This window comes from Myotis nattereri (genome assembly GCF_964212035.1).
Source record: "Myotis nattereri genome assembly, chromosome: 1".
Classification (NCBI taxonomy): Eukaryota; Metazoa; Chordata; class Mammalia; order Chiroptera; family Vespertilionidae; genus Myotis; species Myotis nattereri.
This window is the reverse complement of record NC_138075.1, coordinates 76,464,049-76,480,214: the sequence shown is the minus strand read 5'-3', so window position 1 is coordinate 76,480,214 and position 16,166 is coordinate 76,464,049. Positions and strand designations below refer to the sequence as shown.

Genomic DNA, 16,166 nt, shown 5'->3' with positions numbered 1-16,166 from the left:
CACGACACCGGAGTGAAGCCAGAGGGGTAGAAGAATGTTTTTCTCTCACTTCCAGTCTATCTTCCTTCGTCAGAAGCACAGGGGTGGGTCAGATAGTGATACTGGTGGGCAGAGCGTGGTATGGTGAGGCCTCCTGGATGCCGTGGGAGCTATATGTGGGGTGGATCGTGTGGGTGTGGTAGGTAGCAGGGAGCTCTCTGCCTTCGATCTCTTTTTTCTAGAAAGCAGGGAAGGGGGTTGGGAGCCAGAATGTTTGGATTCTGTGCTTTCTTAGCCACATCACACTTCACCAATCATCCTTTCCTTATTCTGAGCCCTAGTTTGTGTCAGAAAACCTTTTTAAATATGGGAAGGGGGTATGTGGAGGAGGCAGAGTTGGTAGAGGGAAGGAGAGGAGCTGCCTTACTATGTGCACATGTGTTTGTGTGTTGTGCACACACATGCACATGTGTGAATATGTATGTATATATGTGTACATCTTATGTTGGTGTTTATGTATGTGTATTATATGTGTATGTTTTTCTCTGTGTGAATATCTATTAAGATATGTATAGAAATTGAGAGAAAGCATTGAGAAACTTCGGCGCCAAATTTGATAGAGTGATTTTATGTTAATTGAATTTAGATTCAATTAACTCTAAAATTTGGCCTTGTGTTTCTATATCTGTATGTTCTATTTCATTTTTTTTTGTATTTTACAAAATTACTGATCTGAGGCAGATTGCATATAAAACTGCTCCTTCACCCGGACGGCGTAGCTCAGTGGTTGAGCGTTGACCTATGAACCAGGAGGTCGCTGTTCAATTCCGGTCAGGGCACATGCCTGGGTTGCAGGCTCAATACCCAGTGTGGGGTATGCAGGAGGCAGCCGATCAATGATTCTCTCTCATCATTGATGTTTCTATCTCTCTTTTCTTCTCCCTTCCTCTCTGAAGTCAACAAACAAGCAAAAACACCAAAGAAACAAACTGCTCCTTTACCACAGATAGTTAGGGAAGCACTAGTTGGGACCAGATCAGGATTTCTGGAAGGTCCAGATTCTGAAGCTCCCGAGGGAGAGAAATTCACTGGAGAATTCTGAGGCTCCTGCTCAGCATCATATCAGAGAAGCAGGGGCCAGGCCTCAGATCTGGCTGACACCCAGGGCTCAGCCTGCTCTTCCTCTCCTTCCGCCCCTTCCTGTGAGATGGGATCACCAGGCTGTTCTCAAGGGGTGATTGGCAGAGTCCAGGCTGCTCCTCCAAGCCCAAGCTGCTCAGGGTACAGCCCCCCTCCAGTCTGCCAGGCAAGTAAATCGGATGCCTCACAGAGATAAGAAGGGGTTTCCAAACCTCCAAACTTTGCCCTGGACAGCAACGCACCCTCAGTCAGGAAGGTCAGTCTGTTACTGAAGCAAAATCAGACACATTGTCGACACAGGGGACCCAGCGCAGGTTCTCCTGCCTTCCTCCTTACATAGTCTCCCCTGCCTGGGATCCCTCTGAACTGTCTGACCACAGCCCTTCTAAGTTTGCATTTGTAATTATATATTTTTATAAATTACAAATTTTTAAAGACAGTCTCCAAAATTCTACATGGCATAGCCCCCACAACACCCAGCCCGCCCTGCTCACTGAGATCCTTGGGGCTTAAAGGGCCACACCGTCACACACACTCAGAAAGCAATGTAAGCAGCAGTGAAGGGCTAAAGAGAATCGCCTCTCTTCTCTCATTTCGGGCACCCATGACCCCCCCTCCGGAATTAAGAGTATGTGCAGTTGGGAGTGTGGGAGAAAAGTGGTATTTGCAAGGAGGCTGCGGATTAGTAAAGAACTCAAGGGAGGAAATGCAGCAGCAGCGCCAGGAGTCTGCAGAGCGTGGGGTGAGGGAAACACCTGGCCTTAGACAGCATTCCCCGGGGCACAGGCTCCGGCAGGGCCAGCAGGCCCCCTGTTGTGGAGGGTCACGGGCCACGATGAAGAATAGGTCCAGTTGCTTGTCTTCGTGCCTGCGATCTTGGTACCTCCCCTAGGGGAGCTCACACGTGGTCAGGGACACGGGTTTCTGGCTCCGGTGGCAGCTTTCCTGGCCGATCTTGCAGGCTATGGTGGGGGTGTGGCAGGTGGTGGCCACACTGGAGAAGGCTTCATGCAGGAAGGTGTGGAGGCCTCTGCAGTGATTTGCATGCTTGTTGATGTTGCCTGTCACCCCTTTGCATCCCTGAGGGCTGGGCTGCACATTCTGAGTTTCAAACCACTGAGCTGACACTGTCTGGATTTGGTGCTGACCTGGGCCACCCACAGCCCCAGCAGCAGGAGCAGCACCCGCTCTGGCTGGGGCCATCTCTCCTAAGGGGGACGGTGGCACGGAGGAAGCGGTGGGTGGGTGAGTAGGTCACCATTGGGGGTGTGTTGCTAGCCCTTCTAAGAATTTCATACCCTCAGTCAGTCATTGCAGCCTGGAATATTGAAGAACACCACTGGCATTTTATTGTCCAACGTCAGCAGACCATGTGCCTTTTATGCTCCCAATAAATCCTACCTTGTTTATCCCTCAAAAGAATTTATGAGGTGAGTATGATTACTTTTTAAAAATATATGTGCAAACTGAGACTCAGAAAAGTTAAGGAACCTGTCCATCATTACACAGCTAGAGCGTGTCAAATACAGGCTTTTAATCAACGCCCCTCGGCTTCCAAAGCCCCTATTCTTTCCACGCTCCCGTGTTTCTTGTTGGAAACTCTTGAGAAGTCAGGCCACAAAAGGAAACGAATCTTGGAAGAAAAATAGGCCATGGGTCCATACCTCGCTCTCCCAGGCTAGCTCAGGCGTTCCTGAAAGAAGCAATATTAAGGTTGTGGAGTCAGGTTAATTCCTGTCTGTTCTGTGGCCCAGTTTCTTGCTGAAGTTGGATAAACAGTCACTCCCAGTAAGGAGCCAGCAAAGCAGGATGGTGAGTTGGGTTCCTTCCATGGCTGACGTTTCACCCTGATGGAGAAAGTCTTGGAATGATAGAGGGTCATCAGATCATCTCAATCAACTATCTCACCGATGAAGGAGCTGGAGGCCCTGAAAGATGAAGTGCCCTTCCCAGCGCTACCAAATGAGTGGCAGAGCAGGGGCCAGGAGCTTCCTGACTTCCACCCATCCTTTCGGTTTAGTGCCAGGCTGGAAGGGAAGGAGAAAGTTTTTCCACGGAAGCAGAGCATAATGAGTGTGTCTCTGTTTGTGGTTTAAGCGGTGCATGAACATTGCCTTCAATAATTCCCTTCTAATCCTTCTGATAACATTTAAGAGAAAGTCTCCTATGAGAGCAAGAAGGTAAAGTCTTTGTTTCTCCTCCCATTTCCAATAGAGACAACAGAACTCAGATTCAGTTTTCAACTGAAAATAATTCTAAATGGAAGTTTTAAACATTGGATGACACCATATTTATTTTTACAGTGGGGCCTCGACTTACGAGTTTAATTCGTTCTGAGACTGAGCTCGTTAACTCAAATTACTCTGTCAACTCAAAGCAAAAAATCGGCCGAGAGACACCTGGTATCTCAAAAAACTCGTTAGTCGGGACACTCGTAAGTCAAGGCCGCACTGTACTTCTATTTTTAAGTGACACTCATATTCTTTGAAATATGGTGTTAACCAGTTTCATTTTCAAAGTATTATTTGAACTAAATGAGTGCATGCATATTGAGTAAATTATATTTATATACTACCGGCAATAAGTGGGTTTTGCAAGAATTGTCGATGTATTAGGCCCATCTCAGCATCTCTACCTCTGTGATTTGTGTGGCTTCACTGCCTTTGAGATAAAATGCTCTGCAAAGTGGCAAAAGACACTTAGGCTTCTGGAATCTGCGTTGCCAATGGAAACTCCTGAAAGGTGTGTCGCTCTGCCTCCAAGGGGGAGCCTGGGCCACCAGCAGAGCTCACCCTTTCCACGGTGGAGACCCCTTCACGCACCCCTTCCATAAAGTTAACAAAACATTGATTCTTGAACCCAGGAGAACATTGTCCAGCCAGCAGTTGACGTGGGCCCCAGGGAGCGAATATACAAATATTTATTTATCCAGGAAGTCATTTCTCTTTTGTAGGCCCTCAGCTGAGCCTCTCCCAGTGAGATGAAAGGATTACCATGTGATTATTCATTAACAGTTGCAGATCCAAGCTTTGGAGTGAGAGGGTGGGGATGGCAGCAGGAGCCAAGGCTGGCAGAAACATTTCGTGCTGACCAAGGTGACTGACCGCAGATTTTGCAAGCTCTGAATCCAATTAAGTTGCAAAAGTGCTTTCCCTCAAGAAGGTGCTGACCTGCAGCTGGCCAGCCCCACTCAAGGAGGCCTGGGGAAGGGGCTCCTACGGTTGTATGTTTGATCCTACTCATTCACCACAAGTCCTCCCAACCCCCAGGGTCTCAGAGCTGTCTTATGCATGAAGCACTACAGGCTCAGTGCCTAAGTCTGGGAAGTTTTCAAGGGTCTATAATATTTGAGACAGGGAAAAAAAATCTTGGCTACAGTACTGGAAAAGGCAACTAAAGAATCAAATCTTATATAATAAAAGCCTAATATGCAAATTGTCCCCTCGGGCAGTCATTCAACCGGGAGTTGGACCACTCCCTATGACGTGTACTGACCACTAGGGGGTGGCACAGAACATGGCGGGCGTCAGCGACGCTCTGTGACCTCTCACTGGCTACCCGGGGGCAGGGGTGACCGGGATGGAGGTGCAGGGAGAACGTGGGGTGTCCACTGAGCTCGCTCTCACTCCCCTGGGAAGCTCCTGTGCTCAGGTGCCAGGCCCCCACAAGGAACCTGCCCCACACTTGCACGGCCTCTTCCAGGTGAGCTGGGCCGCAGCTGCAGGACCTGTGGGTTCACACAGGAGCCGGTCTGTGAGGCTGGCTGGGAGAGAGCAGGCTGCCCACCTGGCTTCCATGCAGCACTGCTGGGCGGCCCAGAGGCCCAAGCTGTGCCTCAGCCCATGGTGTCTGGCCACGCTCACCGCATCTCCACATGGGGACTGGGGCGCTGTGACTCAGGCGGAGGGTGTGTGTGAGGGCCTGAGGGTCCAGGTGCTGCCCAGAGATCAGCTGGGACCTGCCCTTCTATACCAGACACTTGCGATTCAATCGCCGGCCAGGCCTAGGGACCGCACCTGTGCATAATTTCGTGCACCTGGCCTCTAGTTTAACATATTTACCTACCAGCTACCACAGTAACATAATGTAGATTTGCTTATTTATTTGTTTTTGTGAAATGCTGCACAAATCTCCTTGCCATCCTTGCACAGGGGCAATGCTGATCTCTGTGCCGTTCCAATTTTAGTACACGTGTTGCCAAAGTGAGCACAATTTTATGTATTTTGGAATTTGGCACACATGAGTTTACTACTTTGGAATCTTAGGTTAGATTTTTCTTATTTTACAGGAATTCTCAAGTACCATAATTGCAGAAGGAACAGTGCCCATCATAAACTGTAGTCAAATCATTTCAGAAGTAAGACTTATTAAAATAATTTCAGGTACATTTCTGTGTGAATGATACTGAATGAGAAATACAAATTTTATATATTTTATATATTTAATGTGGTGTGATGAAATGATAAAGTACCTTGTGTGTTATGGTGGTATTAAACATGGCCTTCAACATAATATATGTCACAATAAGGACAGGTTGATACAGGGCTCTACAACAGCAGCAGAAGGGAAGGAATAGTACTAACCACCATTTATAAACATACTAGAGGCCCAGTGCACAAAAATGCATGCACTCAGGGGGGTCCCTCGGCCCGGCCTGGGCCCTCTCACAGTCTGGGAGCCCTCAGGGGATGTCCCATGGGGAGCAGTCCTAAGCCATCAGTAGGACATCTTTAGTGCTGCCACGGAGGCAGGAGAGGCTCCCGCCACTGTCACTGTACTCGCCAGCCATAAGCCCGGCTTCTGGCTGAGCAGTGCTCCCCTGTGGGAGTGCACTGACCACTAGGGGGCAGCTCCTGCATTGAGCATCTGCCCCCTGGTAGTCAGTGTGCATCATAGCGACGGGTCTGGCTGCCTTTCAGTTTATTTGCATATTAGTCTTTTATTATATAGGATAATATGTGCTTGACACAGTGCTAGTTAATAGCAGTCATTAAAATAGTGTTTATTGTATGCCAAGACACTGTGCTTTATATATAATTTATATACAGAACAATATTATGTGTTCCATGTTATTATCCCTATTTTACAGGAAAAGAATCTGAGGCTTAGAGAGGGTAAGGTCACAGACTTAGTAAGCGGCAGGGCCAGGATGGAAAATGAGGTAGGTTTGGCTTCAAAGTTTTGTTGTCCCTCTCTGCCACACTGCTTTTCTGTTTATTAATAGCTGCCTTATGGGCTGGGAGTCACCTTGTGACCAAATTCTATTCTAATACACTGGTCTTCCTATTGTCTCCTGGACATGTGCCCTTCAACTTTACTTCTGTGGGTGTTTTTTGCCTTGTCTCTCTCCTGAGAGCCCTCCCTCAAATGTTATCTATCCATCAGAGCTCAGCTGCATCATATCATCTTGATCATATGTATGAGCCTTTCTGTACAACTCGACCTCAGGCTAATCTCTCCAGAACATAACTTCCTTCAGCATTAACTCCTGGCGCCATTCAGGTGGGCACCTTGTTTTGTTATTTAACTCTTATGCGAGTTATGGTAAGCTTGTGGTTCAGGAGCCTGGCCTGTTGGCATTTCTCTAGCTCCTCCGTGCCATCGCTGAGAGCGCATGGGGACACCCGGTGACCGTGTGCTGAACGGAGTCACCGCTCTGGCCTTCTCAGTCTCCACATCACTGACACAAAGAGTGTCAGTGTAATGATTTCTAAAATGCCTCCTGGCTCCAACTCTCTCTGAAACAAGAAGAAACGTTGAAGTGCTAGTAGCAAGATTAGAATGTAAGGAGAGAACCTACCGGAAGACCCTGAAGGTAGCTGAAAAGAGGGGCAGTAGATTTCCAAAGACCAGTACTTTTGTGTGAGGGTGCCACAGAAGTCTGTCTGGGTTGCTGGCCTGAAGGACAGAAGCACCATGAGGTGGTCTTTGAGCTGCAAGGGCCACCCCCAGTGTGGTTGTCAGGCTTCACCCTGCACACAGCCTCCTGGTGGTGAGAGGCAGACTGCTCAGGAAGAGGGAGAGGCCTGGAGGAGCAGGGCTGGTGCCGGAGGGGCCAGGGCGCTGCAAATGGCAGGAGGGGCGCAGGGGGAATGAGGTGTGTTTCTTCTACTAGTAAACCGCAGTGTGGATCCTGTATGAGATTGTCCAGCACAGGGTCCTGGTCCCTCAGGAGAGGGCAGAGGCTGGGTAGGAGAACAGGTTCAGGTGTGACGGATGCGCCGAAAGCTACGCTGCTGTGATGAGGTGCTATGAAGGGGTCTGAGAAGAACTGTTTCTGGTGCTGTTTTCCGCAGGTGCCAAGGCTGAGCCAAGCTGGGATGTGGAAGTCTTGAAGCAAAATTCACCCAGAGAAAAGCTGAATGAAGGGATAACATTGGCTTCGGGAGGCAGGTGGCTGGTGATGGTATTCTGTTGCCCTGGGCACAGCATGGAAGATTTTCAGCTAACTTTCTGCCAAACAGCTCCTACCTCCATGATGGACACATGGGGCCAGGACTGGTGACTTACTCCTAAGGTGGCTTACCTTGATATTTCTGCATTTGACTAGCTCTGGCTGAGAGACATTCTTGTAATTCTAATTCAAAAAATGAGACCAAGCTTGTGAATATTTAGCTCCCCAGTTACTTGGTGAGTATGTAGAGCAATGTCCCTGGGAGAGAGAGACGAGAGAAAAGAAGAGAACAGCATGAACGTCTAGGAAGCTGGGTAAAGATGAGCTCAGGCTGGCAAAGCCCAGAGGGTAAAAAGGGAGAGGGGACTGCAGGGTGGCGTCCTGCTCCTGAGTAGCTCTGGAGAACAACAGGGCTGGCTACCTTGCCCTGGCTTCTCTGAATGCCCTCCTTGTTCTTTTTGTTGGGATCTGGGGTCTTGGCAATGAATCAGCAACCAGGGCAGGGGGGCTGGGTTGGGCTAAGATTGAGGTAGGGGCCTTGTTAGAAGTTTCCACAGGGAATCTCTCTGGGAGCGATTCTCCTCCAAGCGGTGTCCCCGGCTCTGCAGGCCGATGGCTGAGATATCCTGGAGTCTGGTTTTTGAACCCTGAGCCTCAGACTCGATCCCCTGAAGTTCAGTGGCCACACTCCTTCTGGGAAGCCTCATCTGTTTCCAGGTTCATTTTTCTTTTCTGTGTAAAGGTTCTTTGGGGCCTTCTCAGGGAGCCCAATTCTTTTCTTTATATGTATTTTATATTTTTATTGATTTCAGAGAGGAAGAGAGACATAGAAACATCAGCGATGAGAGAGAATTACTGATTGGCTGCCCCCTGCATGCCCTCTACTGAGGATGAAGCCAACACCCCCAGGCATGTGCCCCAACTGGGAATCAAACCATGACCTCCTGGTTCATAGGTTGATGTCCAACCACTGTGCTACACTGGCTGGGCTCAGGGAACCCAATCCACTGTGGTCTTGCCTCAGTGGGTGGCCTGTCTCCCCTTATTCCTGACTGTAGGATCTGTCCTTAAGGGTAGTCTTCACTCCAACAAGAGGGAGGCACGTGGCACTGAGCACATGGGTTTTGTCGCCTTTAACTCACTACCAGCCTGCGTGCAGCATTCGGACCTCCCAGGGATGACAAAGACAACCATGATAAAAACAACCATGCTAAGCTATACTAGGGCTCTATGTTTCAGTCACTGTTCCAAGTGCTCTATGTCTATTCTCTTTCTCTCTTTCTTTTAGCATCTGAAGGACCTTCCTACTGCCCTTGCCCCATGATTATCTTATTCTCTTTCCTCAGTTCTTGAAGAGAAATACTGGTCAGAGACACACCCACATAGACAAAATGAAGACAAACCTCATCAAGGCCCATGTACTCCTGCCTAGGCTGAATGCAGATGTGTGGAAAAATTGAAATAACTTTTTTTTTTACAATTTGAAATGTTTTTGTCTGACCTTCAACCTTACTTTATCTATTCTTGGCTAGGACCTTTTTTTGGCAAGAGGAATGAGGAAGAGTTTGATCTTCTTTGTTTAAATTTTTTGTTCTTCTGTCATGGAAGTCAGGCCTGCTTCCTCCATCACAGGTGCTGCCAGTCGACATTTGACACTACAGTAATAAATATAAATGATAACACCTCTCAAACTTTCCCTACATGCCAGCCACTGTACTAAGTGCTTTATGAAGTAGGTGACCTTGATATAGATGAGGAAATTCCCATCTCCCTAAGTCAAGAGGACTTTGCATATAGTGTGTATTTCCATTATGGGTAGGACTTTCTACAGAGCTTCATTAGCAATATTTTCTCGTGTCCCTGTGGCTTCACGAAGTCTCCAAAGCTTACTGGCTTTGGAGTCCTGCACAGGTAAACATCCTGGTAAGAGCTGTAACTGCTCTTTTGACCTCTCCAATGATGAAAGGGGGTAGGAGAAGGACTTTAAAAGAGTGACGATCTGAAGTCTTTGAAGCTCTTCTGGAGGCCTGGTTGTGTGAGAGCATAGGAGAAATGTGATGAAATGGGTCCAGGCTCTCTCAAAGAGAAGGCTTCCTGGATGTTGCTGCTGGTGGTGTTTTCTGCTGCTGTAGGTCGAGGGTTATCCTCTGGAGCCATAGACACCATGAAGAGGGCAAACAGAATCAATGTGAGAAGGGTCCTGATCTCAAGGGCATTTCCTCTTCCTACATCCTCTCTTTGAGAGCAGGACCCTTCTTCTTTTTTTTTTTTAATTAAAAAATTGATTTTAGGGAGAGAGAGAGAGAGGTGAGAGAGAAACATTAGTTGCCTCTCATACACAACCTGGATATGTGCCCTGACTGGGACTCGACCTTTGCCCTTTGGTGCATGGGACGATGCTTCAACCGAGCCACACTGTTGACTCAATTGGCCGTCTTCATAGTGAGTATGGTTCATTTACTTCAGGGTGTGGAGACTTTGGGGGAACCAGTGTCAAGTAGAAAAGTCTCCTGCCTATTCTACTTCAGTCTCACACCTAGGAAAGCTAACTCATTATAGCTCCAGTTCTTAGGTTAATTTCTTTCTTTTTTTCTTTTTTTAAATATATTTTTATTGATTTTTTACAGAGAGGAAGGGAGAGAGACAGAGAGCCAGAAACATCGATGAGAGAGAAACATCGATCAGCTGCCTCCTGTGCATCCCCCACTGGGGATGTGCCCGCAACCCTGGTACATGCCCTTGACCGGAATCGAACCTGGGACCCCTCAGTCCGCAGGCCGACGCTCTATCCACTGAGCCAAACCGGTTTCGGCTTAGGTTAATTTCTTTACTGGATTTTATTTCTGCTCCTTAGGGCCAGGTCGAAAGAATTCTTTACAGCTTTCTATACAAGGTTGGTCAATACTTTCCTAGATATTCTCTTTCCCTTTCCAAGCATCCACCTCCAGCAACAAAAATGTCTCATAACTGCCCAACTGGCATGGCTCAGTGGTTGAGCATAGATAGACCTATGAACCACGTGCCTGGGTTGTGAGCTTAATCCCCAGTGGGGGGCAGGAGGCAGCTGATCAATGATTCTCCTCATTGATGTTTCTATCTCTCTCTCTCCCTCTCCTTTCCTCTCTGAAATCAATAAGAATATGTTTTTAAAGAAATGTCTCATGACTAACCAGTCTCCTCTTCCTATTTTTCAGTTTTAAGGTAGTAATGCATCAGGTTCAGCCAGCCTTGGTGTTTGGCTTAAACCTGTTATTCATTTTGGACCTCAGCCTTGACCTTTGGGAAGCTGAATAGCCAAATGCCTATTTCTTTAAAAAAAATTTTTAAAAATTGATTTTTAGAGAGAGGAAGGGAGAGGGATAGAGAGATAGAAACACCAATGAGCGAGAACATCAGTGATTGGCTGCCTCCAGCATGCCCCCTTCTAGGGATGGAGCCCACAACCCAGGCATGTGCCATGACTGGGAATTGAACCGAGATCTCTTGGTTCCTGGGTCAACGCTCAACCACTGAGCCACACCAGCCAGGCTGTATGCCTATTTCAGCATTACTCCTGGCATCCCTAAATTTGGTTGTGATCAAGATCGTGTGAAGGAATGGGTGACTGTCAAACCTAATCAGTTAAAGCATCAGAAATGAGAACAAGGCAGGCTGAACAGTCACTTTCAAATAGTGGTGAGCATTCTAGATGAAACTTGGAGTGAAATTTTCCTTATGAACTTTTCAAAATGTTGAAATTCTATCACTCAGTGGAAGCATAAATATATATTATTTTAAGAAAAATGCTGTAATAAATTAATGGTTATGAAGGCTTATACACAAAACAATTATGAATTTTCACATAGTTAAAAAATTAGGAAAATTAGTTGACAATATAAATAATAGGAGAGAGTGTGTAAGGTTCTTTAAGAAGAACCTTATGTGCCTTTTGAGCAAAAAGTATTTATAACAACTTAATATGTAGTATAAGTACTATTTCATTTAGCAAATAGTATAAAGTAGAACAATAAAAATAGATTATATTATAATTCTATCTATAATTTCATTATATAACCTTTATAGACTTAATTGCTGTATTAGCATCTATCATGTTAAATAAAACAATCCATAAGCACTGTAATTTTTTGGAGGATTTTTTTTATTGAGGTATAATTTACATACAGTGAGTACACATTACGAGTACAGCCCAATGAGTTTTCACAAAGTAAACATATCCAGACCAAGGAAGAACCAAGTCCAGCTTACCTTTTACTCTTTCTCAGTCAGTACTCCCCAAGGTGATTTTTACCTCTGTCACCACAGATTACTTTTTAATTATGTTTAATTTTTAGTTATTTAATACTGTTTGGGTCAGGAGTCTTTCAAGAAAAAAGTCCTATTTGGAAATTCTCATTTGAGCCTTAAAGGCATAATTTTAACAAGTTAAAAATTTTGTGATGACGATGTCTTCAAAACCATAATATCCATATGGAAAATCATCAGTAAAGAATATATGAAGAGTCGTGAAAAAAGAAGAAAGTGAAGAGAAAATCAGCTACCCCCAAATATCTTGTACCTCAGTTGAAAATCTAGTTAAACTGATAAATGCATAGTATAGTCTCTATAGGATGTATAGATTTTACACTTAGCCATTTGACCACAATGTATATTTCATTCAACCCACTGTGGTATATTTAGTGCATCTCTACTTTCAAGACTTAACTTATTGGCCCCACACTCAGCTTGAGTTGTTCAATGTCTTTTTTTCTCCTTTCTGTTGATCATCCCTTCCCTACCTTCTCTCTTCATGGTCTCCAACCACCCAGCCCACCTAACAGGACTCTGCCTGCAGACTCATCTTCTAGCTGACTCCTGTGTCATTTTTAAATCCCACTGCAACCTATTCGGTAGGTGATACTACTCCCATTTTGCTATGTGGGAACACAGCTGCAGAAAGGGTCGAGTTGGCTCGAGGTCTGTAGCCATGAGCGGCTGACCCCAGATTTACACCCAGTTCCATCTGGCTCCAAAGCTTCCTCTAACTCTGGTAAGAGGTAAAGGAGCACTATGCTTGTTAGGAGGATTCGGTAGAGGGGAGACTCCCCAGCTGGGGAGGGAAGATCTAACACTCAGCTGGGTGCTGAAGCAGGGCGGGCAGTAAAGGCATGGTGCCATTGGTCTGACATTGAGATAAAAGGAGAGAGAAGGGGCTGCAGGCCATGTGGGAGACTATCAGGACCAGGCAACACAAAGCCATAGCTTCTCCAGCTCTGCTCAGCGGGAGGGAGAAATGATGTCTGCAGCCCAGGGGGACAGGGAGGTGGCATTTCCATATCTCAACCTCAACGGCCTGGGCTGACTGCCAGAGTGGAGAGCTAGGGAAGCACCGAGGCAGGAGAGATGATTATCAGGAGGAAGGAAGCTCTGGCAGCTCCCACCAGCCTGTTTGTGACAAGTAGGCTCTGGGCCACGGAAGTCCCTTGAGGTCAAGGGAAATGTGACCTAGAGCAGGGGGGTGAAGCTGGGGTACTCCCTCACTTTACACCTTCAGGAGGAGGGTGTCTAGCCAGAGACAGCCCAGGGACCAGGTGGGAAAAGCTATGGGCTGGAGAAGGGGGAGGACAATTAGAGAGGCAGAAAGAATGAATTGAGATCCTGGAGTACCTCCTAAACAGTCTCTTGGCTAGGGAGGTAATGACCTTTATTGCGGTCAACACAGAGCCATTGGCTCTCCAGAGCTCTCAGGGTACATTTCTTCATGGGTGAACTCTTACCTAGTTCTCTTGTCGCTGCCGACGTCTCCTTTTTGTGCCCAATGGTAAAGTAGAAAGTGCACTGTACGGAGAGGAGGAGGCTTAGGTTCAAGTCCAGGTGCTGCTACTAGCCAATTTCACAAGCTCTTTAATTAACCAAGCTTTCTGAAATCTCAGTTTCCTCATCCCTGAAGAAAGCAAATCATCAAGCCTATGTCACCAGGGACTCTTGTGGCTGCTCCATGAAAAACATGAAATACTATGACATTTGTCTTAGGAACCAGAACAGCTCTGTCCATAAATCCCACACCCCTCTTGTCATGCTGCATGATAGGCAGGGCAGAGAAATGCACAGGCACAGGCCAGGGAACCCCTCCCCTCAGCCTGCTCAGCTTCTCTCTTGGAATAAGTTTCTGGGAAAACAGCAACAAAAAGATAGAAGACCGTCTCTTCTGGAGTTTAGCCCACCAAGCTGCCCCTCAGCAAAGCCTGAGCTGGGAGAGGCCCCAAGAAACAAAAGGAAGAGAAGCTTCTGGGCACAGGAGCAGCAGCGCAGAGGCCTGGAGAGGAAAGGAAACCCAGAGTGAGAAAGGCTGGAAAGCTACACGACTTTGTCCAAGTGCACAGGAACCAGGCGGACTTTTTCCGCGTCCCCTTTCTGAGGAGGGTTACAGGCGACGATGTAAGAAGCGTGCAGTGCGTTCTCTTTGTAATTGCAGTTTGGGTACTTCCCCGAGGTGAGCGCACATGTGGTCAGGGACACAGGCCCCTTGCTCTGGTGGCAGTTGTTCTGGCCGTTCTTGCAGGCTATGCTGGGGTTCTGGCAGGTGGCGGCCACACTGGAGAAGGATTCGTGCAGGAAGGTGTTGAGGCCTTTGCAGTGATTTGTGTGTTTGTTGATGTTGCTCATCGCCCCTTTGCATGCCTGGGGGCTGGGCTGCACGTGCTGAATTTCAAACCACTGAGCTGAGGTCATGTGTTTGGGCTTGGCGCTGACCGGGACCTGAGCCACCCACAGGCCCAGCAGCAGGAGCAGCACCAGGGGGCAGAATCTTGCTCTGGCTGGGGCCATGTCTCTTGGGGGGGAATAGTCAGAATGGAGGGTGAGAGGTCCCTGGGGACAGAGAGCAGGCAGGGTTTAGTGGAGACATGAGCCTCCTTATCCCTGCTGCTTCTAGCTAATCACTATTTTTCTTTCTCACCCTGGTTCTCATCCCTTCCTCCCCGTCTTGTGCCACACCTGCTGTGACCCCAGCCCCTAACCCTATGCCCCCATCTCCCTCACCTTGTACCCCTATCTTCCTTCATTATGCCCCTCTTGCTTCCCACTTTGTTTTATCTTCTCTCTCAAGTCCCGTCCTGTTTGTACCTATCCCATTCTCTGTGCCTCAGACTCTCCATGACCCCATCCCCATCTCCTCTGTATCCTCATTTTGTGCCTCCGCCGCCAGCATCACTTTTTCTTTCCCCTGTGTGTGTCCCCCCAACCCCTCTACATTGAATCCTCCTTTGTCCATCTTTTCGCTCACTCGATGTACTCTCATCTTGTCAGAGCCCATCCGCTCTCTATTCCATCTCCTCACCTCTTCAGTGGGTCCTTGCGCGGCTGCTGCTGGGCCACTCCTGCTCCGTGGACCGAGGATGCACGTCTCACGGCCGAGACTCAGCTCTCTGAGGGCCTCTGCTCAGGCCTGGCTCCTTAAAAGCGGGCCTGGGCTACAGTGCGTCAGTTTGGGGGCGGGCTGGGGAGCAGTCATGTGTATCAGGAAATGAATCAGGTGCGCGCCTCTCCGCTTACATATCCCAAATAAGCTGATAGCTATGGAGCTAGTGTACCTGCCTAAACTTGTTGGGCAGTGAGGAATCTTGAATCTTCACACTCAAAGACTAGACTTGGCCTCTGGCCACGTGGTTTTATTGACTCTAATAAAGCACTTGGCCCAGGTGTTAACCCAAAATGAATTTCAGGGAGAGCTGTCATTTATCTCCTCACTTATATACGCCTCTGGTTCAGGATTCTGGGAACAACCAACCACCGTGGTGATAAGAATTGCTTTTTCTCTGACCTGAGCTACAGATAGAATAGCCTAGAAAGTTGCTTTGTATGGTTTCCTATGGTCAGGATTTGCTGCTTATTTTTCGGAGGAGATAGAGAAGACAGAGAAGTGGACAAAGGATCACAGTCACCACGGCCAGCACCATCCCAACCCAGCTATTCCACGGTGACTTATTCCTCTGGCTCTCTCACCTCCAGGTGCTGAGCAAGGCCACCTGGGTCTACCTGAAGAAGGCACCCAACACCTCTTACCCTTCACTCTTCCTCTCCCTACTTTATTAAACTTTGTAAAACTTAAACATTGTCCAGATTTGAAAGTGCTGTTGGCGGTGGTGCCTTGGGCCTTCCTTTGCCGTGTGGTAGTGACATCTGTGTAGAAAACTTGGATCAGTGCCGCTCTGGGGGCTCCAGTGAGCTTGGCCTGTGGCGCTCAGAAGAACTGGGACACGGAGGCAGGGAAGCATCACTCTGTGGTTGGCAAGGCCTGGAAAACGGAGATGAGCAGTATTTTTGTTCTCAGGATTCACCTGTAAGTAGTAGGTGATCTCAGAATATTGAGTTCATGCTCATTCATGTAGTCAAGAAATTTTTTTTAAAAAATATTTTATTGATTTTTTTTACAGAGAGGAAGGGAGAGAGATAGTTAGAAACATCGATGGGAGAGAAACATCGATCAGCCGCCTCCTGCACATCTCCCACTGGGGATGTGCCTGCAACCCAGGTACATGCCCTTGACCGGAATCGAACCTGGGACCCCCCAGTCCACAGGCTGACGCTCTATCCACTGAGCCAAACCGGTTTTGGCTAGTCAAGAAATTTTTATTGAGCTCTTGCTATGTGCCAAAGTGCTTGGAATATATCAGTG

General features: G+C 47.6%; 1 protein-coding gene across 1 annotated transcript; it reads right to left on the bottom strand.

Moving 5' to 3' along the window:
- Nucleotides 1–13,846: 13,846 nt before the first annotated feature.
- RNASE7 (ribonuclease A family member 7) lies at nucleotides 13,847–14,317 on the bottom strand (the record flags this gene model as incomplete). Its single annotated transcript, XM_081083811.1, has 1 exon — nucleotides 13,847–14,317. The coding sequence occupies one exon, from the start codon at nucleotides 14,315–14,317 to the stop codon at nucleotides 13,847–13,849; it is 471 nt and encodes a 156-aa protein (XP_080939937.1).
- Between the last annotated feature and the right edge of the window lie 1,849 nt (nucleotides 14,318–16,166).